At 39.0% G+C, this 25,096-nt stretch overlaps 2 protein-coding genes across 2 annotated transcripts in view; one reads left to right on the top strand and one right to left on the bottom strand.

The window, feature by feature from the left end:
- Positions 1-21,017, top strand: part of gnav1 (guanine nucleotide binding protein (G protein) alpha v1) — a 45,083-nt gene extending 24,066 nt beyond the window's left edge. Inside the window, exons 5-9 of the mRNA XM_088928286.1 lie at positions 3,667-3,795; positions 12,029-12,158; positions 12,765-12,836; positions 14,803-14,890; positions 19,002-21,017. Coding sequence (XP_088784412.1) covers positions 3,667-3,795; positions 12,029-12,158; positions 12,765-12,836; positions 14,803-14,890; positions 19,002-19,192 — 610 coding nt within the window. The 3' untranslated portion in view covers positions 19,193-21,017. The remainder of the gene's footprint in view (positions 1-3,666; positions 3,796-12,028; positions 12,159-12,764; positions 12,837-14,802; positions 14,891-19,001) is intronic.
- A 930-nt stretch (positions 21,018-21,947) lies between these two features.
- On the bottom strand, positions 21,948-23,894 carry npb (neuropeptide B). Its single transcript, XM_088928394.1, has 2 exons — positions 23,515-23,894; positions 21,948-22,411 (listed from the first exon to the last, which is right to left on the bottom strand). Exons 1-2 carry the CDS (start codon positions 23,788-23,790, stop codon positions 22,283-22,285), a joined length of 405 nt encoding a protein of 134 aa, XP_088784520.1. The 5' UTR covers positions 23,791-23,894; the 3' UTR covers positions 21,948-22,282.
- Between the last annotated feature and the right edge of the window lie 1,202 nt (positions 23,895-25,096).

Here is a 25,096-nt window from a genome sequence, read left to right as displayed (position 1 = left end):
TGAAGTCAATAATGTGTCTGTCAGTAGAAGCCTGATGTCAGCATGGCATTTGGATTATCCCGGCATGACAGTTTACACAAAGAGGATGCAGTGAGCCCTTTTTTTCGGCTGGCGTGTTGGCAGGTGCTGTCTGAGGCGACAGAAGTCAGGCCTCCGGTTCTCCTGCCCCTCTTCCATTTGTGCGCTGACTGATTCCTTGGGGGAAAAAATCAGATCTTGGTTGTGTTCCATGTCACTGGGGGAAGGTTGATCATCTTAACTATCTGAAATGTGAAAAGGGCTGAGCAGGACTTCATTCTTTTGTCTGACAGATCCGAGGTCTTGTTTTTCGTCTCTCGAAATACAAATCCAGCTATGACCTGACAAGGCATGGTACTTTTCCAGTTATGATTTCTGTTATATTAAACAGAGGTCAAAATCGGATGAGTTTGATGTAAGACAAGAAATAAACAACTGAAGGAGGTTGCTCTTTTATTATTCCATTTGAAAGCTGGGTACAGTGCATTCACACCCAGTTCTTTAAAAGTTCGTGTGGCGCATTTAATTTTAAGACGTTTAAGGAAGCCAAGCAAAATTTAGGTCACATTTTTGTGCGCATGGTTGCCCAGCAAAGATCTTATGTTGCTTTTCTTGCAGTTTTTAAGTGCTTTAAGTCCAGACTGTAATCCTTGAGTTTGAATATAAATAAGAAATTAAGAAGCACTTTATTTCATTGTAACCTCCAGAGTGTTTATTTCTCATGGACTGTTGTCAATTATGGAGATCACATTTCAGGAAAAAAAAGAAACGAACTGTCATATTACAAACAAATGTTTAAGCTCTCCTCAGTAATGCATCTGCTCAAGAAAAAAAAAAACTTTTCAGGTACAATTCAATCCATCTATTTTCTAGCCTTTTTTTCCAATTTAGGATTACAGGAAAGCTGAAGGCTATTCCGTCAATATTTCTTTTGCCTGTCAGTACAGGTTCTTTTCCACATAAAGTCTACATTTCCAACGAAAAGAAAATGCTATTTTGTCTCCTAAAGTAATGCAAAAAAGAAAGTGAGGATTGCGATTCAGTTGTCAGCATTCTAGATGCTAAAAGATCTTATGACCTATCAGAACACAATCTGCATTTGCCCACTGAAATCCATATGAATCTGCTAGCCTTAATATTCCAATCTTTTGTAAAGCACTCTAGGTTGGAATATTTGGTTAGACAAGACATTTGAGCCCTGCAGTGTGATTCCTGGTTTGCATTCTGAATGCCAGTGGAAAGTCATGCTGCTTTTGGTGAGGGATGCTGTGGATCATCTGACTATTGGGTTTGGATGGAATTTGTGTGAGCCCCACAGGCGCCTGGATTCTGCAGGTAGCTATTATGACTGTACTGTGCAGTCAGCTCTGATTATCTCTGTTTCAGCCCTGTCTCCACAGTACATAAAATTAGCAGGACAATCCTAACACCTCCTGTGGGTGTCACACTGATTTTGCCTGCAGCTGGGCAGGCTGTCTAGCAATGTAAAATACAAATAGGATCTTGTACCCAAATAGTTTTTCATTTGTGTAATTAATATAGATGAATTCTGATCTAAAATAAACTCACGTTAAAAGTGGAGATGACTCTCAGTCATTCTTTTGCCTTGGTTTTTAGAAATGTCGGCTTGAGGAAACGTGATTTATCTAAAGCTGCAACAACTGTTCTTTTGTAAAGCTACTGATTGCTGTGATGGCCTTTCAAGGATTTCTGCTAGGAACTTTTGAAGAGAAGCACGTATCCCTTTGAAACGTGATGACAAGCATTATTGTTGATTAGCTTTAGACCAAAACAATAACCAGAGTATTGAGTAAAAAGGACAGGCTTTAGAAGGCTTCTGATAAAATGATCCCATCTTGTTTTTCCTCCTCTGAGTATTGTAGATGTTTGTCTGTGCTGATCTTTGAAGTGGTTAATGTTGTCACAGCTGACCTATCATGTATAAAAACATTACATTATGAAAGCTGGTTCAGCGAGGAGGTGAGTGGTAGTTTCTTAGTGAGTTTTTCAGTGGGTCTTGAAACCTGTTTTTTTTATCTAATGAAGTTTAAGCCGATGATACTGTAGATTGGGCGGATTGGATAGCACAAACTAACATCAGTGTCTTCCATGTTCCTTTTCTCTGCAGGTAAAAAGACAAGCCAGACTTCAAATTTCGGTATTTTTTATTTTGTCTAGATCTTTATTTTGTAATTTTGTTTAATGCTAGCTTTAGTTCCTTAATTCATGTTATACATTTGTGAGAGCCAAGTGGTCTAAATAAACATTTTCTAAATAACAGAAAGGGGGCTGTTGTCTGGTTTCGTGTAGCTGAGAATTTCTCACACAAATCATATTTTAGAGGCTGTATACCTCAACCTTGTTGTAATACCTCCTAATACCTGTGATGCAGCTAAATTGTTCAATACGCAGACCATTTTCCCCCATTAAGAATTTAAAGTGAGTTCATTTTCTGTCAGGGTGGTGCGTTTTCCATTTTAAGTTTTTTTTTGACACAAGATGACTACAGTAAATGCTATCAGACAGTGCTTAGAGGCTCACATATGGATGCAGACATTTAGAGTCCTTCAAGGAACACAGTCAAATTAAAATATTGAAGTTGTCTGTAAGATCAGTCTATAAATATTCATTGTTCAAATGAAGCCCGTGTCCCCCTAGTGTGCTGATATCCCTGTGGGGGGCTAACAGATTCCTGCAGCAGGCCCCTGTTCCTCTATGGGGTTCTGTAGCAGAGCTGAGGACAAGTCCTCATGCTCGATTCTGCCCGCATGAAAACTGTCATATAGGCTGTGCTCATCCTGTAACCCACACTAATTAAAACAGCCACAAAGCCAGAGCTATAAGTGTCTTCCAGTTTTGCATTGTCCACCTAGTATTTTGTACCCTCACTGGCCAAAATATTGGGAAGACCCTAGGTGAATGTGAATTAGTGACAGGAAATACGATGTTGCCTTAAGGAACAAGAAACACCTTTCCTTTCTGCCCCAGTTCCCCGAATTCCAATCCATATTAAAAACCTGAGGAACTGGTGGAATTTGAAGTTGGATCCCACAATCCATCACTCTCAACACTAGCCTTTGAGGTAATCCTGCTAGAGCAAGGAGGCGAGTTTGTGTTGCAAATACTTCCAACCTTTGTGGGATACGTGCTGTGGACTGTTCACCCAATTCATACTCCTTGTAGAAGAACAATATGTTATCCAGTGGGGATTTCTAATAATTTGGTCAGTGTATGTATTTATAGCTCACAGGATCCAAACTGTAATAGCATGCTGATTTTTAACCAATGAAAATTAGAAAGACATTCTTAAACTATCAAGGTGGTATAAATTGTCTTAAGTGGATTTATTTTTCTAGCTAAGAAAAAAAGTTTTGGAAAGTCATATGGTTTTTAATTTCTCCAGACTTACTCCAAACAAGGCTGTTCATTTTGAAATTAGACAGACTCCCTCTTATCATCCACCTAAAGTGGGACAACAAGAGACTATCTTTGAGCGGGGGGCTGCATTCATGTTCATTGGCTGCAAAGGAACAAGAAAATGTTAATTCTATGGTGAAAAATACAAAGTGCTTCTTCTATTGAGCCTTCTTCAGGAGAGAGACCATCTTTGTCCAGCCTATTACCTAAAATTTCGCTGTTCCTCCACAGTTTCTTTGACAACATGAATCGGATCATTGCCCCCGAGTACATACCCACTGAGACAGATGTACTGAGAGTGCGGCTTCGGACTACAGGCGTGATTGAGACCCAATTCAAAGTGAATCATCTGGTTTTCCGGTAGGTGAATTTAGTCACCAGGAATGTTTTTACTGCATGAATATAAATAATATGTAATCGGTGGTTCACAGCTATTGTAAATCGATCCCAGAAAAAAATGTTTTCTTATGAAAGTTCTCATGACCTTTTTTTAAAAAAAAAAATAAAGGTACTAAAGTAAACTCAGAATTTATATGGTTTTCCTGCATAGTGTCTGTCAATAATTCTGGACTAAATTCACCTTATTGTTTATAATATGACGGCTCAAGATTCCTGCATTAATAGGATTATTGACATTTTGATTAAGCTAAATGTTTTTTTAATTAAGTCTTTGCTAGCTGGGTTAGACATTCATATGACAGGCGTGTAATTAGTGGCACTGCAACCAGATTACCATACAAAGAGGGAGGGCAGATGGACTTGACTACATCAGTTTCAGATCATAGATAGTGGCTGGGGAAATACATTGGATGTGTTCTGTGGTTAGGCCAGTATCATAGCTGTGTATTAATGTTTCATTATATGGTTTGAGTAGCAGCTGCCGCAGTATCAAAGGTGATTGGCCACTTTAGCTTGAATGTTCTTTTTTCAGCAATCTGTTTTGGCATGTCGTGTTTAGAAAACTTATCAGCAATATGATTGTCAAATTCTTGGCACCCGAATTAGAATTCCGTTTTACATCATTTCATCTTGTATGGGGGAAATGAAAGGCAAACAGAGTTAGGATATTGAGTAGTAGAATTTAAATCAAGGGTTCTTATATTAAAGTTGAACAAATAACTTGTCAGATCTCATTTTGAAGAGTTACAAAAAGCTGTATGAGGATTGTTTTTAAAGGGGATGATACCACAAGTTCCCAAGTGTCATTTATGCATTTTACGCTTTGCATTCGATTTATAGAGTCTCAATGGCCACATCTGCTAGAGCACAGCAAGTGTCTCCTTGCACCTGTAGATTCTAGCTCACTCATTCATGTAATATCCCCATTACATTTTTATAGCTGTGGTTTTATTACCTCTTAAGAGTCGAGGTGTTTGAAATCTGAGGCTGGACCTAAAAATAATTTCGGATGTCAGCTCTATGACCAGAAAGTCTGTGAGGGGTTGGTTTTGTGGCTCTGTTGGGTTCTCCCTGTATATCAGCCTGTGGAGTTTACGGATTCTGACTAGAGTGTGATAATTTAACAAGACTATTTGCAACAGTGGTATTTCCAAGTAATTTTCCGCTATGCGGCTCACTGCTGATTTGAATTGTAATGGCTTCTCGCCGAAAGAGCAGATTTTCCGCGTTAATGCCACACATCATCCCTGATGTGGTCGCAACTGGTTGAGATGCCGAAACGCCAGATGAGAAAACCTGAGCGAGAACAGGTGTGAGAAGTGTTGGGCAGCCACGTAATGTCTTCAGTTGTTTATCATTTTAATCAGAGTTTAGAACCCCTGAGGTATTTTGTGTTATACAGTTGTTTGCTGCTTTTTAGGCATTTACCCACGGCCAATACCTAGACATGGTGTTGAGCTGTACAAAAATGACAAATGGCTCCAAAAGTGTAGCTATTGGGTTGTCTTGGAAACAATAACATTTTAAATTCCATTTTATTAGGAGACTGATTTAAACTTTCCAACAAGGTAACCTTTAAAGAAAGTTGTCGCCATGGGTAGCTCAGCCCAGTAAGGCAGGTTGTTGTTCTGGATGCAAGCTGAGCCCTCTAGTGCAGACATCATTGTTTCATTGGAGGGCTATGTCCTTAACTGACTGGGGCTGAAGTAACACAAGCGACATTGTGGTGGCTGTCCTGCTGTCGAGTAGGGTTTGTTCAGCAAAGGCAGTGCAGCAGTGACCTCTGTAACTTGTCTCTGTGAGCTGATGGCAGTGAGGAGTGTATCTCTCCTCCACATGTGAGCACAGCAGGGCGTGTGGCAGATGATGCATAGATTTTGGAAGAAAGCACACACAGTGCTCATTGCTAATAAGAGGCAAAGCAGCGAGCCAAGTTGATGAACTGATAGCTGTCCTAAATTGCAAGTTATTAAAAAAGAAAAGTAATTGACATCACCATTTCTTTTTCAAAAGTAATTGCTCGTGGTATTGTCAAAGTTTAAAATGCTTTAAAAATTCATTTTAAGATTACTTTGAATACTTTCCATCAACAATTGTTTTTATCGAGTACTCCAGTAACATGTAATGTAATTCAAGATGTAAATTCCATTAACACTTGATGTTTAAAATGATTGTTCAGTCCTTTTTTCCTTTGGTTGTAACTGTACTTACTGAGTGCCTAGTCTTAGAGACTGATGTAATGCAGACTGTATGTTGGGATGTTTATTTTTACACTTTTGGATTGTGAGATCTCGGGTCATTAGGAATTGTTGACACCTAATTATATGCAGGTGGTAATATTATCATTATCCTTGTTGAGGTGCTAGAAAGAGTGTGCTAATCGTCTTAGTTAAATGAGATTAATTGAAATTGCTAATTGGCAAATGAGGATTTGGTTAGCTGTATAAAATAATTAGTACATGGGGGTTAAAACCTTGCATGATTTTAGTTGCCGAAAAAAAATTATGCAGTCTAATTGGATTATGGAGAACTATAATTACGGTCTTTCAGTAAAAGGCAAGGTCGAATGAATCCTTATTTTAAGATTTAAAATTCTTAAGATTTCAAAAAAGGTTCTTGAAAATTAATCTTTCTGAGTGCCTTATGTTGATATTGCAACTCATATATATAAACAGTGTATTGCAATTTCATTGTTTTTCTGCAGTTTCATTTTGAATCTATTCATCTTTGAAATGCTTCATTATAAATATCGCCAAATGTTCCTAAGCTGAGTTATTGAATAATATCCTCAGTAAATTCCGCATAGACAGTACAGTGTAAGTTTTGGAATGTGAAAAACTTCAAGTATTTTCTCATAACTGGATTTCTGATGTGTATGAGCAGTTATCTTCATTTTACTTTTGTTGTATTAGTAGAAGTAGAATTAGTTCTAATTCATCTGTTTCAAATTTGCCATTCTGTGAACATGCTACTGGGTCATTTAAGTTGTTTTAATACTGGAGTTTGTAAAACGGAATTTTCGCCAACACAATCAACATTCCTCCTAACCTATGCTTGAGTTTCTGGTCATAACTTGACTGTACAGTAAAAAGACCAGTAGGACTCCTTATCCTGGCCCCCGAGGAACACTCTCTGTTCTGATTTTTACTCCAGCTCACAGTCTAATTGAATTCAGTTTTCTGTTTGGGGGTCTGTGTATACATTCGCTTTCAGCTCTTGAAAGGTCAAATGGAATTTATAACTGGCATCAGCCCTGTACCAGTTTCTGATTTTCAGAACAGCCCTCATTCAGTTGTGCCGTCCGAAACGTGACCAACTGCACCTTACCCGCTCTGTGGAACGATAAAACACTGTGGACGTGTCTGATACAGAGTTATTCGCACCCAAGTCTGATCATCCACAGTAATTAAGAGCTGTTTAGTCAGAAATAAGAGCAAGCACATTGGTGAGAGGCTGTGCACAATTCTATATGTTAAATTTGTTGGAAACAAAACCCTTGAAGTTGGTTGTTTCTACCACTCAGGAAAGACAGGAAATTGCAAATCAAATTAAAGGAAGCAGCTCTATAAAGTCATCAATTAACCGTGGAGATGTAGAGCTCAGCTGCAACGAAAAACCAGTTTGCAGTGTTCCTCTAGGACCATGGCTGTAAACCATTAATACAGACCATCAGAGGAATAAAAAAGTTTTACCATCATTAATTTAAGATGCAGTAAGAATATATTCTTTTTAGGATTCTGTTTCCAATGTGATGTTTTGTAATCTGGTGTCTTGACATTGAAGCAGCCTAGAACCAGTGAGTAGATGTTTTTGACTTTCATGGGCATATACTGTATAGAGAAGAAAACTGGACCACCCCCGCAAACCTGAAATAGCAGCAGTACTGATTATTCCCTCCCGAGGAGTCCTAATCTCTTCCCCCTTCTTTGGGTTTACTGAGATATCAGGTTTGCTGCAGGGCTGCCAATAAAAGCATGAATCAGCCATGAAACATTGATTAGTTTATGCCACGAGTCGTGGGTGCTCTGTGAACTCTGCAAGAGAGACGTCCAAAAGTTCTTCCCTGTGTGGTGAGATGCAGTTGTAATCTTCAGCGAGGTACTTCAATCAGATTACTTCAGTAAAATGTCCTGTCGTGTCTCCAGGTTGTCATTGTTCTCAATTGACTAATCTGGCTGAATTGATTCCTGGAGGTGTTGAGGAGGATGGGTGATCACTTCACAAACTGGAAATGATTGATTTTTATTTGCATTTCTCGCAGTTGCCCCCCCCTCCCCCTCCCGGCATTATCGAGCCTTTGAAAGTTTTTAAAATGTCTTGCTGCAGTAATCTGATTTTTTCATTCACGCAACACAGACATATTTATAGATTCACCCACCAGGGGGCGCCCTCACATACGCATGACTTGTAAATCTTTTTAGTCTTGCAGTGCTCACTGTGTAATATTCTCTAATTTTGCTTTAAGAAATGCTGGAATACGTTGACAATTGTCAATTTTTAACCTCTTCTTTACTGTCAAAATAGAGTCAGGTCCTATAAAGGTGCTTTATATTAATTGTCTGCTTTGAAGTACAGTGTTAATGAGTTGACACCATTTCCATGACACCAATGTAATCTGATGTACAAATTAGAATAAAATTCTTCAATAATTAGCACACACTGCTGAGATTTGTCGTTGCTGCACTTACTAAGAGCTTTAATATAGACAGTGGATTTAATGTCCTCTAAAAGCTTTAAATTCTCCCCACAGCCTGCTTTAAACATTTGTAACTGGTCCCCTAGCACCTTGGTATTGGTGGCAGTAAGTGGTTTAATTCTCATGACAGCATGCTCACAAAAGCATGCATTCTTTTGTCAAAACAATTAAATTGCCCTTGTTATTTTAAAAGTTGTTGTCAAAATTAGGCACATTCTCCTCCACAGGCACTGTCATTTTCCTGGCAAATGGTGACTGTGGGGGCTGCTGAACTTTCTCACCATCTCAGGTGCTGATAAAGCCGTGCAGCTGACATTATGAATTCTGTCAAGCACACCCCCAAACTTGGGATCCTTCACAGTGGATCTCGTCAAAACCCTGACCACGTCCACCGAGTGAAATATAAGAATCCCAGGAAGGATTTTCTGATAAGTCCACAAAATATTTCCTTAATGGCTTGATGCTACCATGATCCTTCAGTAATTCTATGAGAAAACCCTTGAAAGGTTTTGTAATAAGTGTCTATTTTCTAATGACAAAAGCCAATTACAGTAACGTTCGTACTTGTGAATAGTTGGTGTATAGCTTCCACATTCTTGAACAGTGTTCTGCTCTATCTTCAAAGGTATATGAAGGCTATGGAGGCTTTAGTGCCTTTGACTGTATTACGATCTGTTTATAAACCCCTTTACCATTGGTACCAATGTCATGCAGGTGCTTCATGAGATGCTTATTGGAGGCTGTCTAATGACACATCATTTAACCCTTCTCTTATTTAAGTGCGATGCATCACCCGATAAAAGATCATGAATGTTTTAATAGTGTTTTAAATACCAGCTAGTGGCACTTATTTTTATGGAATATATTTTGTCTCCTTTATTACCAAACAGTGATCTTTTATTATTCTTTTGTTATTCTCTGATCTCAAGAGGCAGTGCAACTGGAGCTGTGAAAAGATTCTGAGGATGTATGAGGCCTGAAAGAAGATTTTGAACACAGCAAATCAGAATGAGAAACAGAGTTTTCCTGTTTTTATCCAAGGACTAGAAAGAGCAGCTTCATTAGTAGCACGTTTTCAGATAAGCAGTCAACTGTACAAACCCCACATGTATCCTTACTCACTTTTGTCACTCATTTTATAGGTTAGTTGTGGAAAATGCACAACTGCGATGTATAACATTTTCTATCTTTTCTAGGCATCTTTGTAATTGAACATTATTTTTGTGAAATTGTATTTTAATTGCTGTATGCAAGCGAGATGTTTACATTGATGTGCCTGATGTGTGGAACAGTGAGCTCCACAGATGAGTTTAAATTGATAGAATACACAACACGCCACAGTGATTCTCATACCATCCTTAATGTTCTCAGGGTTATAAACAAATCAGATCAGGTGTATAAGATGGTTTATCAGATTTAATGATTCCATAAGGTTGTCTTATTTATTTATATACAGTATATATACTAAACTGAAAAATAAGAATTCACTCTCTCAATCTGCGCTGAGACTCAGTGTGTAGTTCAGGACGTCTCCAGTGGGCGAGATTTTGGGCCTGTCTTCTGCCTGGGTCCAGGCTTGTATAATGACACTCCCCGGCTCCCTCTTTTTGAGATATTGCCACTCTGTGTTTTTTTTTTGTTTGAAAGATAATTAACTATGCAATGAAAATCAAGTGAGCGGAGCGGTTTATTAATCCCTGACATCAGATTGTTCCACGAAAGGCGTCCGGCGTTGCAGTGAGAGGCATTAGCATACTGAAAAGCGCAATGAGCAGTGACTGACTTGACGCCTGGAAGAGTCTGAAAGGCTCTGTTCTGACCTCCTAGAATGGGAAAGAGATTAGGAAGCTTTGTCTTAAGAGGCTCCATTTGCAGATCAAGGGGCCCGGTAATTAAAAAATGATAAGTGGCTGTTAGCAACAAAAGAATTCTTGATGTTGAGTGATGCACGTCATATTAAATCTTGATTGAACTGCTTATATAGTTAAAGTTTTCTCTCAAATGTTTTAAAGGGATGGAATCTTCTTCTTCTTCAAAACATCTGAATTTTTTGAGAGAGGAAGCAAAGGTAGATGGCATATATTGTTCAAATTACAATAGTTTTTTTTCCAGAAGTGTAAAACGGTCTTTTTCGACTTGAATAAATAAAAGATCTTTTTCATTAATGTTTTGTGAAAAAAGCCTGTTAAATGAAGATGGCACTGTTATGTTGCTCACATTAATATATTTCATATTTAATACTGAAAATAGCAGCACATGTATGAGCCAATGCCTGATTTTTTGAGTCAGTTGCCTTAGAAATAAGAAGCAACCTTGAGCTGTGTTTAAAATTCCATCTTTCTCGATGTAGCTTCAGCTGTAAATTCTCACATGTAATAAAAAAGTGAACTATAGAGTGAATTATATTTCGTAGCAGTGAAATACCAATAAAGTTTTCGTTTTGCTTTCTTTTCAAACAAACAAAAGCATTAATTTTGAAAAATGAAGTGGAACAAAAGGTCCCATGCATCATTTACACTGTGCGCAAGTGTTGAGGGAATCAATAAAACACACTCCTGTGCTTTAACAAGTGAGCTATGCTTCCCCAGGGCCTCAAGCAGATTTTATAAATCTCTTGATAGATTTTATTTGAAATACTATAGATGAAATTTACATAAGTACCAAGATAACCACTGTATTAAGTTTGCTCAATTCCTGATGGGCTGATTAATTGCATTGTTCCTTGCATTATTCAGTTCTTAACTGACCTGTAAAAAGGAGAAAAAAAACAGATGTCCTAACTCTAGATCACCAGGTGGTGGGTTTATTAAAAATTAGAACTTGTTCTTACAAGTTTTCTGAAGCAGCCTTGTTTTCAAATGCAAAAAAAACAAATCACAGACCTTTCTTTAGCATGGTTTCAATTATTCTGGTGAGCCTGAGTGATCCCATTTTGTCTCTTTCTGAAGAGTGTTTTTAACCTGTTTTAACTGAGATCACCAGTGTTAACTGCTGTGCAAATGGCCAAATGGTTATGTCTGAGCAAGAGGTCCTACAGTGGGAGAAAAAAGAGCAATAAAAACAGCTGTCTGTCTGCGTTTGGCTGCCTGCAGGGAGTATTAACTTTGAGAGCAGTCGTCACGTCTGTGACGCAGGAAAGACGGGTCATTTTGCATAGTTCTAGTGATTTATGGTGTGCAGTGGGTAGCTTATTGTTCTTTTTTCTGTAATGACAAGCAGTGCGTGTCACGGTTTCTGTGCAGCTGAGCAGGTATCGGGTGTTTTCATTTTTCTTGATGTCATGTTTTCAAACTAATCGCCAGGGAGTTCCACAGCACCCATCTCATCAAGGTGCAATGAGGTGCCATATAATAAGTGTTAAACGCAAATCTGGAGAATGTCCAGAAGCATTAGCTGGATGGTGTGTTCAGCTATCGTATGATTTTGCTTCTGATTCGTTGGGCTTTGTTCATGCGGCTCTCCCTTGTGGCACTTTGCCTTTCCTCGTCTCTGGTTTAGGATGTATGACGTGGGAGGGCAGCGGACAGAGAGGAGGAAGTGGATCAGCTGTTTTGAGGATGTCAGGGCGGTGCTGTTCGTGGTGTCCCTCAGTGGATATGACATGACTCTGGTGGAAGACTCCTCCATGGTGAGCACCCAGGAATCTGCCGCCATACCACCATGACCATCGCGCTGATGACTGCACCCGCCACTCTCGGTGCCAACATTCAAGCACAGTACCAGAGAAATCTGCTTTCCTCCTGCCAAATCCAAACTCTAGCAGTGCTCAATTAAACTTGATGTTAACACAGATAGAGTTTTATGTGGCTATACTTTTAAAATAATAGTGTCCTGGTAACAGTGTTTCTTGGGCAGCAGTTCCTTTGCCTCAGAGCAATTCCATTTGACAGGAGGTAGTGGGATATATTTACAGAACTGTACAGTATGTGAGAACATATATTTTGTCATCTTTGGTACAGAGTTCATTATCAGTTACTTTACTTTATATTCCCATGAAGAGGTCCTCCTCTTTTGTAATCTTATTTTTTCTTGGTGGTATTGCTAAGTATGGTTGCTTTAACATATTTCAGTTGTTCATCGGAGTGGCCTAAAAACATTTGTTACATTATTCATGTTACATTACTCCATAAAAATGACCATATGCTAGTCTGAACAAAGTTGAGAAAAGTACATTGATGAATGGTTCTGTTCACCATCTCTCTCAAAACCTGTTAATGTTTTTCTTTCTCCAAAGAATCGTCTTCAAGAAAGCCTGAAGCTTTTTTCTTCGATCTGCAATAACGTGTTCTTCAAAAGTACATCAATGGTAAGTACTGGCATAAGTACCTGCAAAATCACAGGAGGGAATCAAGCAGTGCTCATAATACAGTATATCTCAAACTTACACTCTTACTTCTGAACAGCTGTTTTCCTGTTATTCTGGTAGTTTTATGTTTGCTCTGAGGGCCACAGATATTTTATTAAAACTATTAAATTAAAAGATCAGGTCTGAAGCTCTTCCATATTAGAATAACCCAAAATTAATTTGTTTAAATACAGTTTAAATGCATCCAGTTGCTGCATTTGTATAAGTGCTATTGACCAAATATTGTCTATGCCTGATGTGCGTTCGTGTTGTAACTAAGGGAATGCTGCAATTTGAAGATGACATTGCTTGAAACATGATGGAGAAATGGAACCTTCAGTAAACTTTGAAATCTTTCTGCAGCTTGTAAGAGAAAGTTACCATGCTTTTGCAGCACACCAGAATGACCTTTGCAAAGTGTTGGTTGTGATTATATTCACCTATACACAGAGCACAGCACAGCACATTCCTCAGCACGATCTCCATGTTGACCGAGAGTGCGGAGTGCGAGTGTGACGTGTGTGCTGCAACCTTTTTCGCAAGGGCACGATGAAAGCCATCATTCGGCAGTCTCATCTTCGGAGTCTGAAAAGCCCTTTGTATTTCTTTCACTTCGATGAACTGTTAATTGTCAGAAAACAAGAAACCTTAATGGCATCTACTGAAGTTCTCGTCCCGGTGAAGGCAGTGGCTTTATCAGAGGAAGCTTCCAATTATGAGATTCCATAAGATGTGACGCAGAGTCTTGCTTGGCTAACAACGCCCGCGATTTATATTGCCGTGATTAAAGCCCGTGACCTTCCTCACCTCAGCTTGGTTGCCATTATAGCTCTCCCTCTAATTGCTTCTGTCATTTGTAATTAAAATGCAAGGCATAATTTAGGTGTGGAGGATAATTTCAGTTCTGCTTGACAGTCCGAGTTACTGTTAAAAAGTGTGTAACGAGCCTGTTTAATTGGTCTCATTTAGCCTGTTATAATCCAGCATTAGTCATCAGCTGGTGGCCAGATAGGGATAAATTATGGTTAGTTTTTGCCTGCTGTGCTTGTTTAATTACATCATTAGGTTGGCTGCCTAGACCACCCCTTAGCCTTTCAATGCTCCTTCCTGCCTCGTTTAGTTTTAATTACAAGTGTGTTGTTTATTTATTCATTTTCGTAGGTGTTCACAGAACGCCTGCAACTGCAGGCTTTTAATTGGTCAACAACAACAAAAAGCTATTTTTCAAGTTGCCAGAAGACCCTAGTTTGAGCAGGAAGACAGGCTGGTTTATGACGCAAGACGTTTATGACAAGACAGAAACAAGTTTTAGCAGTGATTGGAAGTGGTTATTTAGCAAATAACTTTCTGGTGATGAACCCGGCGTATTCTTGTAATGCAAAAAAAAAGTATAATGACACTGGGAGGATTTGTGCATATGTATTTGGTTTTCCAAAGATAAAGTTTTGCTAAATTCCAGCAGTTAAGATTACAACTGTACCAAGTGGCATTAAACCATAAGTTAATATTAGAAGCGATATTTGTTCATTTTTATTGCCTCTTAGTCAATTTATTAAATCAACATCTTTTTTGCAAGTGTAATTTTGCTGTTTGTAATCCAACTTGCTCCAGCCTGCATATACTTTCGTAATTCATAAGGACAGGACCACAGTGATTATACTGTCTGTAAGTCATATTATTTACGTGCCATACTATTCATATTGATCCGTTTATTAACAGAGGCTCGTAAATTCTATTGTTTATTTAACAAGAAGGGGAGAATTTTTGAAGATTTCGCTTTGTTTCAGTGTTATCCTTGCTATAATGTTAGCATAGTTTGCAGTGGGGGTAATTGTTTCTCAGCTTTCATTTTGGCAGCCGGCTGTTTCATGAGAAGAAGGCAGAGGGGCCCGTCTGGTTAATATTCTTCTGTTTGTTTTCTTTACAGATTTTGTTTCTGAACAAAATCGATCTTTTTCAAGAAAAGATTTTACACTCTGGGAGACACTTGAGACTGTACCTCCCACAATACAGAGGTGGGTAACTGACATTATTCTGCTCCACTATCAAAGAAACTTGTTTATTAGCGACCGTCAATTACAGTTCAAGAATTCGAGAATTGGTCGTTACCAAAGTAGCGCCAGTGATTGAGATTTCACTCCTGTGCTCTTAATATACCTCGTTAATAGGCTTTAAGAACCTCCAGTGATCATTTGAACCTGTTGGACTATATCTTCCAGAGCAGGCTGTGTACATCTGAGTCCTGTTACACATGGCTACTTACAGTACCAGCATCACAGACAGACAAAGTCATTCTGGAATTACAAACTCTGTTTGTAAATGTACAACTGTACACGGATAAGCCAACAGGAAGCATTAACCTAAACAAATACTGAAATTTTGTACACCATTGGTATGTACCTTCTGTCATGATTCAGAGGCTTTGACACAGTAACGGAAAACATTTTTGTTTTGTGGAAAGACTGTTTCAAATCCTAGAAATACACTTGGACAAATGAGGTGTTTTACATTAAATTTGTTAGATCTCCTTATGAAATTAATGTACTAATTGACATTTAAAGGAATGTAGTAATTGACATTTTCACAAATATACCATGGTCATGAGGAAATTGCAGTACAAATAGAACCACGTTAAATCATTTGTTTATTTGACTATTGTGCAGATATTGATTTTGTGGTGAAACTGTCAAATTTCATGGTTTTATTGATTGTGGGTCAATCTGTTTTGACAAGGTAATCCGATTAACAGTACTATTATTTGTTGTTCTTTGCAGTTCACATTAAATTGATAGAATTTAAGTCTTTTTTAGGTGCTAATAAATGTCAGAATTGAATTGTTTAACTGAAGTCCAGCATCTTTCTCTATGTGTCCAAACTGTTCTTCAGTCTCGAATGGCAATGTTTGTATGCAGGACAATACAAAGCACCCTTACAACACAAGTCTGAAAGGTGGTTTGTTTCTGAATGTCATTTCATTAGTAAAATTTTGTTTTCTAGACAAAGATGTGTGATGTGTATATTTATGGGTCTGGTGCAGAAATAGAAACGCTAGCAAAGTCTGTTCTTGGTGTAAAAGTTTTCATTACAAGAAATGAGGCTGTTTACCAGCTTTTTGTTATAGGTGTGCACACATTATTTAAAGCTTTGAATGTGGGGACAACTGACACACAATAACTGCAGAGTATGCTGTTACTCATAACTGCCCAGTTGTATTAGAAGTTAGATGCTAGTTGTATCAGAGAAGCTATACTATACTAATACTATACTATTGCCGAAGATTTCCAAACCAAATTGTGTGTCCCACCTAGATACTGTACCTGCCTCGTTCAAGCTGGCCTCTATGGGGTGCATCTCAAGTGTTTAGCATTGCTTGCTCCTCACTATGGAGACTAGAGGGTGAGCTGGGCGGATCATACTATGGGTCTGGAGAAGGATGCAGAGAAGTAACCATGGCAGATGGTGCCTGCATGAGTTTTCAGATTTTGTCACCATTTCATTTAACTCCAGACCTTCTAAGAGAGAGTTTTCCCTGAGGGCATATCTGGAGGTAAACGAAGATGTGACAGCTCTGTAGGATTACGTACAGAGGAAGAAGATGGCGAGGGTGTCGCCAAGTGCATATGGTGCCATTGGTGGCACAATTTGTGATTTTGGTTGAATGCATTTCTCCCAGCTTTGTGTGTGCACTCTCCAGAAATAATTGTAACCTCTGTCAAGATTTCTTTGTTCAGAGCCGCAGAATAGTTGTCAATGTGCAAAAGTAATCATTGTGATATATATTCCCTGACCATTTGATCTATTGTGTAATCTAGGTCTGTTTTAGGTCAATTTGAAAATGTATATCATGAATTGTGCTATAATAATAACATTAGATTAATCTTTAGATATAAAACATAGCTTGCTAATCTAAATAAAGCACTATGATCCTCAGAATTCATTCTACAATGAGCTAAATGCCTGGTGTTCAAAAGCATGGAAGATGGACAGAATAACATAAATTATTTAATTTAGAAATTATAATAAAAACAACTCCTGGTACCTTAGGAATTTTAGTCCTAAACAGAATTAATGAGAGTTCTGCTCTTGGTACATTTGATAATAGCTTTTGTACAACAATTACTCATTTTTGTAGCTCTCCTTTTTTGTAATTACTATAGATTGTTGAAAGATGTCTCATGTAGTGACAATGCTGGGGATTTGGGGTGTTGAAATTTTATGCCAGTCTTGCTTTTAAATAATTTACCGGACTTTTAGCTCTCCATGAAGCTTTCCCTTGAATGTGAAACTCCACTGAGATGGATTAGATAGTGACCTTGACCAAAATGTTCTGCAGTTGTAGGTTTTGCTGAATATGTTGTGACACATCTTAAAACAGCCCTCATCATAAGGCTGATGAAAAGAGGATGTGTGCTTATGGATATGATAGGCAACTCTTAGGCATCCGCTGCCTTGTGGTATGTAGCCAAGAGATATTAACTCAATAATTTACTGTCTGTTGACTCAGTCATTTGATTTTCATTGATTAAAGTGGAGAATTTCAGCACCGTAACGTGAACCTGACCCATTTCAGACTGCATCCGTTTCTCCCAATCATTTTGTAACTGATTTTATTTCTCATTTCCTCCCATGATTGCCTTTAGAGTTCCACGTGATGGTTTTCCCTCAGCAGCAGCTATGAACTCCTTTGACCCTCCTATATTGAGGATACAGGGTTGTGTGGGACTACGGCTGCTTTTATAATTAACAATATCTATGTTTGCACACAGCAGCTTTTCACTGCCTTCAGAAGCTTGTGGTGTTGGCAACTCCTAATGAAGATTTTTTTAAAATCTGGAGATTGTACTCCAGCAAAACCTTCACTTTCCCTTTTGAATTCTGGATTACTGTTAGTTTCTGCAATGGCAGTGAGTAGAGAATCAAAATTAATTTTTTGTAAGACAAAAAATATAGGAAGGATAGATTAAAATTTGAAATAACAGAAGAAGAATATTCAAGTTGTATGAAGATCTTTTGGATTACTCGAAAAGTTAGAATTTCAGACTTCGACTGGAAAAGTTTTTGTTTTGTTTGGCATGTTCTTCCCCCCTTATTCATTAAATCGAATCTTCTGCATGCCAGGGCTCTGCTATAAATCACCTTCTGCAAGTTGTGTTGGGCCAGTGGCCGTTGTCACATGTGTCGTACCCCTCTTGCATGAACAGATAAAACAAAATTACAAGATAAAGTCATATTCCAGCTGCACTAATTAGTTACAGGTCAGAAAGATGACTGAAAGTCCAGTGTTGTTCTGTGTTCTATCCTCCTTCTGTGAGTATCCTCAGCCAGAAGCAAGTGCCTCCACCTACCAACCCATGTGCTTTGGTGATTCCCAGACAATACCGTTCACAAGGCATCAAAAAATCAAAATATCTCTTAATGCTAATCTCAATTTGGAGGCAAGGGAAGAAAGATTGGATTTTCTAAGTAAGGGTCAACTAATCTGCCCTCTTCACCTTACTTATACATACCCTTTTCCGATCTGCAGGGATCGAAATGTAATCATGCATTTTTCAATCTTACCATGGGCCAGCTATGCTTTATAAATAATACATGGAAATGATTCAGTTACCATTTGAAATGAGTGAATTTTTATATTGTTACTGAGATGTTTTTCTCCTCCTTTCTTTTCCACAATGTCTAGTGTGTTCTTTCATTTTTTGAATTGCTGGCGATGATATACTGTACATACAGAGCAGCTCATAGACGGAGAGGTGCTGTTTTATCGGACTAAGCATTGTCCAAAGCAGTTAATGCGCCTTTTTATACAGCAGCTAGCTGCAGTCGTACCGAACACAGAACTGAGAAATTAATCACATGCAAAGAAAAATAATTTTTATTATGCACAATGCATTTTCAGATGAATGCAGCTTTTTATGTCTTGGTCTTACTGCCGAGGGAAGTGTCGGGAATTACTTTGTCTGCTCTCCCTGAAACTGACTTATTTGACTTATTTGTTTTCTGTGCCATGTGGTATGGATCGGGAGAGGAAGCCCACACACAGGGAGGATGAAGAGGCGCAGACAAGACAGTCACGCTTCTGTGCTGTTGCAGGCCCATCCCAACACCATGTGCTTGCTCTCCCCACAGGTGCTGACTGTGATGTCGACTCAGCTGCTCGATACCTTGCCAGCATGTTCCTCTCACTCAATAAGACCCCCAGCAAGCTCATCTACCACCACTTCACCACCGCGACAGACACGTCCAATGTGCAAATTGTCTTTCAGGTCGTCATGGACACCATCATCAAGGAGAACCTGGAAGCTGTGTCATTGCTTTGAGAGGAAAGCTCCGTCTTTTTTGAATGAGAACTGAACTGAGAATTGGATTGCAATTATGCTTCTGCTTTCTTGCCTGAAGCCACTTTTAAATTGAAGTTTAATGCGTCTCGGACAAGAGCTTCGTAGCTTAACTGTCTTGTTTTTAAAGGAGCTGCATCAGGCAGATTTGTTTTTCTAAGAACTGCAGTATTTGTACCTTGTATATTTATTTTCTAATCTCTGGAGTTCTTCGCATTTTCATGATGCATCAAAACCTTAATGTAGCGACTGCTTCAGTTTAGTTTTTATCTGCTTGCTACAGGGATGTAGCAACATCCCCTTCGTGCACTGCTTGCCAAGCATGCTTCCTGTGCCTGTCCTGAAGTAACTAACAGATCACGCAACACTTGTTTTGAGAAGATGGAACCTTTTAAAGAGCAATGGGCAGGCTGAGGCTGGCATCAGGTCTGTTGCTGCTTCCACAGAATGGAGGGTGCAATAATAAACTGCAGACATGCTCTGAGGTTTTGTCCAAGAAGCTGAGTAGCTGAATGACAGAAAGCTAAAGTGTGTTTGGATATTTATTTGTAAACCAGATTTACTGTTGCCTCCAGAGCTTTACCCATGCATATGCATCACCTTTGTGCACCTTATAAATCAGTAGATCTGTCCCAATTCAGGCTCTTGTCTGTCGCTGGGATAATTGCACCTTTATCTTGCTGAGAAAAATGCCCTTATTTACTGTAATAAATCCATGAACACTGCCATCCTTCCCAAGTAATTAAAGAGCTGCATTGCCTCAAGTCAGAGGGATGTATTCTTTATTGTCAATGTCCTGAAAACGTGCACCAGGCAGTGCAGAGACACTCTTTGTGCAATTTCTGCTTGGAATCTTCCAGGGTTCTGCCATGGTAGTTTATACCTCAGGGGTACTGTAGGTATCTGTGCTCCTTGAGGGCCACAGAAGATGCGCTGGGCCCCAGCTGGCCTTATTTTATCAATTTCTGTCAACTGATGCATTTTAACCCTTTTATCAGGTCTTCAACAGGTGTTGGTTTAAAGCAACTTATGAGAACACTTGCTTTGACTGCTGCTCTCAAGTGTATAAAAAAGATGGTTTAATTCACAGTCGCAAATTTTGTCTAAAGTAGATTTTCTTCCTGGAGGGCAAAGAGTATGGAATAAGCACACTGTGAACTGAATTATCTGATACTGATTCTACACTTCACAGCCGTTCTTTTGAAATGAAAAGGAACAGCATTGATGTGTATTTGAGATTTTTTGCCACTTATAGTATAGGTTCCTTATTCAAACTCTGTTTTTTGTTACTGTTTTTGGCATTGGTTCCATTAAACACCATGGTAATTGTTGGAAGTACAGTGCTACATAGAAGACTGCACTTCTGTGTACAGAATTGGGTTTGAGTCACTAAATTGTATAGTCTAGAAGAGGCTTCATCATTTTTCATTTTGCAGTGAAGCCTTAAGGTGTTCGGAACACAAATGGGGTTGTTCACCAGCAAGCTTCAGTTTGTACTTTGGGTGTATTTTCTGGTATGTACAGTGCTGTGAAAGTTAGTTGTTGGTTATTTCTCTTGTAGTACACTCGTAATACTCCAGTTTGTTTTAGAGTCACACATCAAGCAGGAACGCAGCAATTTCTCGTCCAGACTGCGCACTGTTTCCTCAGTGCTGGGTTACACTGCTGGATTTAAGTTGAGTAGTCGTGAGTATGAAGCACTGTTAGACCTGACAAAAAGGGAATAATAGCCTTAACTGAGACTGTCCTATTGGAAAAGACCTGTGAGTGCCTTTTTGTAATGCAATTATTTTGTCATTTTGTACATTGCGTTTTATTATATGTATCAAATTATTAAATTAAATATAATATTTTGTGGCTCAGCTGGTTGAATATTTAATGTCGCATTCAATACGACACTGTGAATAGATGTTTTTAATCTTGTGTTAGTTGTGCAATGAGTAGTCTTTGCTGGTAGAAAAAGTAGCATAAGTAAATGTGATGACATTGACTCCAGGATCGTTCATAAAGATATAATTTATAGACAGAGCAGCATCCTCAAATCTGTTCTTATAATGTACCCTTTTAGGAGTCTGTACGTGTTAAATGAATTGCAGAACACGGATACAACACTGATCTACTGTATGTGTCTGTAAGGGTGCATGATTTCGTATAGTTACTGCACGTCACTGTGGTTAGCGTTTTTGCCTTGCCATGCTGGGGGCCCTGGGTTCAGACTGGACTGGGGTCCTAACTGTGTGGAGTTTGTGTGTTCTCTCCATGTTTACGTAGGTTTCTTCCTGGTGCTCTGGCTCTCTCCCACAGTCCAAAGACATTCCTGGTAGGATAATTGGATTCTGGGAAAATTCTCTGGTGTGAGTGTGTGCTGTCTGTGTCTGTGTGCCTTGTGATGGACTGGTGTCCCATCCAGGGTGTGTCCTGCCTTGTGCCCATTGCTTGCCAGGATAAGTTAACCTACAACCCTGAATTGGGTGAAGCAGTTAGGAAATAGATGAATGGGCTACATGGCTTTTCCTACGAGGTGCACCAAATCACCATGAAATACATTTTTAATATTAGTAGCATGAATAGTAGTAACTGTAGCACTCAATCAACAATCTTTGTTGAAGAATAAACCAACTGCTGTGCGTTTAAAAAATTCCAAAACACAAAGGTATTTTAAGGCTGATATATTAGTTGAACAAATCAAATATAATTTATTTTATGTTGCTTTTTTTATATAGAACATTAATACAAATGTACACATAAAGTTCACAGTTTATGTAAATTTTAATAAATAAAAATCGAAACAAAATAAAGGAAAAATCTTCGAGAAGTTCTGCTCAGCAGTTAACAATATATGATCATTTAATACATTTGGCAGAGGCGACGTTGGATATGGATGTAGGGTAGGGGTAGGGTATCAAACTGAAATAACCCTTCTCGCACACCGTACTTTGGATTTTTTTTTTGTGTTACATCTTCACATATGGTGAGAAACATTCAATGTCATCGGTCCGTCACACTTGGTTGTAGTTGTAGTACTCCGAGGAAAGAGGCGCTGCGATCAGTGTGTTTGCCGGTAAGGGACCTTTAGGCGTTGACGCAGTCCTGTGAGTCGAGGGACAGGTACACGTCTGCCTTACACTGAAACGTGCTCATCCCATCCTGCACAAGTTCACAGCTTTGCAGGTTCGGAGAAATGTCTTTGACACACACAGCCTGTGGAAAAGTTAAGCACGTATTGTTAAATCGACTTAGAATACAGTAATAAAACAGTATAGATCGCCATTGATTTTTTTTTCTTAGCAATGGCTTTGCGCTACTCTACTTCCAAAACTGGTGTTTTGTAATGGCTCTTCATGAATAATATTAAAAGCGTTAATACGAGAGTGTTAAACATAGTTTGCCCCCATAATTGTATTGATTTAGCCGCTCCCTTTTCAGTATACAACGGATTCCTAATTTTGCAGCGTTGTAACATTAGGCTAGGAATTTAGAAAGTTGTCCGTCTTTTCAAGATTTAGACATTTATCGTGTATATGGATTAAGAATTTTGTGTCCTAAAAATAAAATCAGTTATGTACGTGTATGATACATTTGGATTTTTTAACGGAAAAGTTGGTGTTTCTTTTTGCTGTCATTAAGGAACACTGTGAAGTAATAAAACTCGATTTCTGAACAAAAGCATTCGAAACTTTATTTGGAAGCTCCGATTGCTGTTTTCCTTTGTGCCTGGTCAAGTGAGCTTTTCTTTTTCGTGTTGATGAAGTTCACGTATTAAGGTGATGCTCGCTGATCTCCGTCAGCAGCGGACTCACCTACTATACAGTACATTCGTGCAGATTATTGAAGTTAGCGCCCTGCGTCGTGGTGCTGAAGGGACAGCGCCCGATTACGCGCATCATTGTTTAATGTGGAGAGGTGCCGTTTCAGACGGTACACCTATTACAATCTGTCAGTGTTTGTACCAAAATACATGACACTAGGAGATACAAAAAGTCTGCCATTGCATTTACTGGTTTAGTGAACTTTTTCCTTCGTTGTATCGTGTGGTTGGCTAGGACACTAACACTTCGAAATTGTATTCCCTATAAGGCGACCGCACCAAATGAAATGTCAGTCACATATAACATTAAATACTTTGCGATTGTGGAGGGTTTGTGTTAGAACTGATCTTTTTTTGTGTGCGAAACGTTAGGAAGACCTCGAATGTTGTAATTACGACTTAATCCCGTGTGTTGAAGCATCAGACCTCAGGTTCGCAGTTTTGACGTTTGTTTTTGTAAATTTACGAGTCCTCATTAAAATAAAAAGCTACTCACCATATTCTTCAGGAAGGCTGTCTGTCGGGCTTGGCTACCCATCTCCGTCATAAAGTTTCCAGTGGACTCTCCGCTTTCGGCCATAGCCTCAGGCTCAGACCTTCTGATGTAAGGTGATCTTCGGATGCCGGACAGCAAACCTGAAGCTCTGCCTACGGAGTAGTAGCTTGGGCCAGTCGCTTGCTTGTACCACGCCGCCGTGGGGTGGCAAGAAATGAGCATGGAGATGGCCGCCACCACCAAGGCAAATTTCATCGATCTCTCCATGGCGAACATCGCTCGACTGTTTCAGGCAGCGAGACGAGTGGTCTTGATCCTGGAGGGACTTTCCGTTGAGCTCACTTCAAACTCTTACTCTTTCTGTTCTGCTGGTAACTTTATGCTCCAACGTAGAAAACGCCGTCTCTTATATAGGAGCCCCTCGATCGTAATCACATTCGTCAACTTAATCGGAGAAGGTGATTCATGTTTCCGCTGGGGAGAATTCCAATCTGAATTGATCGTATAATTTGCGTTTCAGAAAGTATCGGGGGGGGGGGGTCTCGGGGAGAGTAGGTGAGGTGAGTTGTATGAGGGCGTCATTCTTGATCACAGTTGGACTTAGGGGTTTAAATTGATGAAGGGATGTTGGGTGACGCTTTCCCCAGTCTTTTTTTTATGCGTCAGACAACTGAAAAAGGCCACTACGCGCTTTTAGTAGTTTTGATGGTTAAAAATAATTCATTTTGATTCATTATATATGCAATAAACACAATTAAATGGTTTCATTAGGGCAACCTTTAGGACAAATTTCTTACATGGTTTAGCTTAAACATACCAACTTTTTTCTGCCGTAAACTCTGAAATGTTCCAGCGAAAGACTTCACACAATTCGACAGAGGTATGATGGGGATACTGCATATTGAAACAGCTTTAGTAACACGTTCTAGTTAAGAGCTTCATCTAAAATATAATTTTCACTTACTGCATGTTGGCACAAAATGTTTTTAAGCAATCTGCACTTTTTAACTCACAAGCAGCGCGATGACAGCGTGCACGATACAGATTTGCTGGACCAGTGAATCTTGAGCTGGCCGAAAGCAGTTCTTTACTTTCTGCCCAGTGGCGCATGAAGCATTGTCCTTTTTTGGTGTGAACACAGAGCATCCTGATCAATACACGTACAGTACATGTTCTAAACTACGCCATTCGTGCAGCCACTAGAAATCTGTAGTTCATTCCATTGTAATTAATGCAACAGCGCTTAAAGTAAGTCATTCTAATCCTGGTCTACCTTAATTATCTAAGGTTAAACTGTGAAGTATTGAGTTTTTTCTGTATTATATTATTTACCGTTTAGCATTTTGTATCAGTTTTGTAAAAAAAACGGACAAGGGACTGAAATTATTTCTTTACTCTCCTCCGGATAATGTAATGAAACGCAACACAAATATAATGTAATTAACTGACCATGCAAATTTCAATGGGAAACAATTCGTCGTGGTTCCTCGCGACACTGCAGAATTTACTGCGGTCTCAATAACTTAACCTTGTGCTGTTATCTTTTTTCATCGGACACCACAGCGTTCTTGACTTGAACATC

This window comes from Atractosteus spatula, chromosome 11 (assembly GCF_055471065.1).
Source record: "Atractosteus spatula isolate fAtrSpa1 chromosome 11, fAtrSpa1.hap1, whole genome shotgun sequence".
Taxonomy (NCBI): domain Eukaryota; kingdom Metazoa; phylum Chordata; class Actinopteri; order Semionotiformes; family Lepisosteidae; genus Atractosteus; species Atractosteus spatula.
This window is presented reverse-complemented; position numbering and strand designations above follow the sequence as displayed.

Excerpts from the sequence above, each read along its gene's own strand:
- npb (XM_088928394.1), bottom strand. The coding sequence starts at position 23,790 with ATGTTCGCCATGGAGAGATCGATGAAATTTGCCTTGGTGGTGGCGGCC. Across the intron at positions 22,412-23,514 it reads CAGCCTTCCTGAAGAATATG|GCTGTGTGTGTCAAAGACAT; the intron begins GTGAGTAGCTTT and ends ACTTTTCCACAG.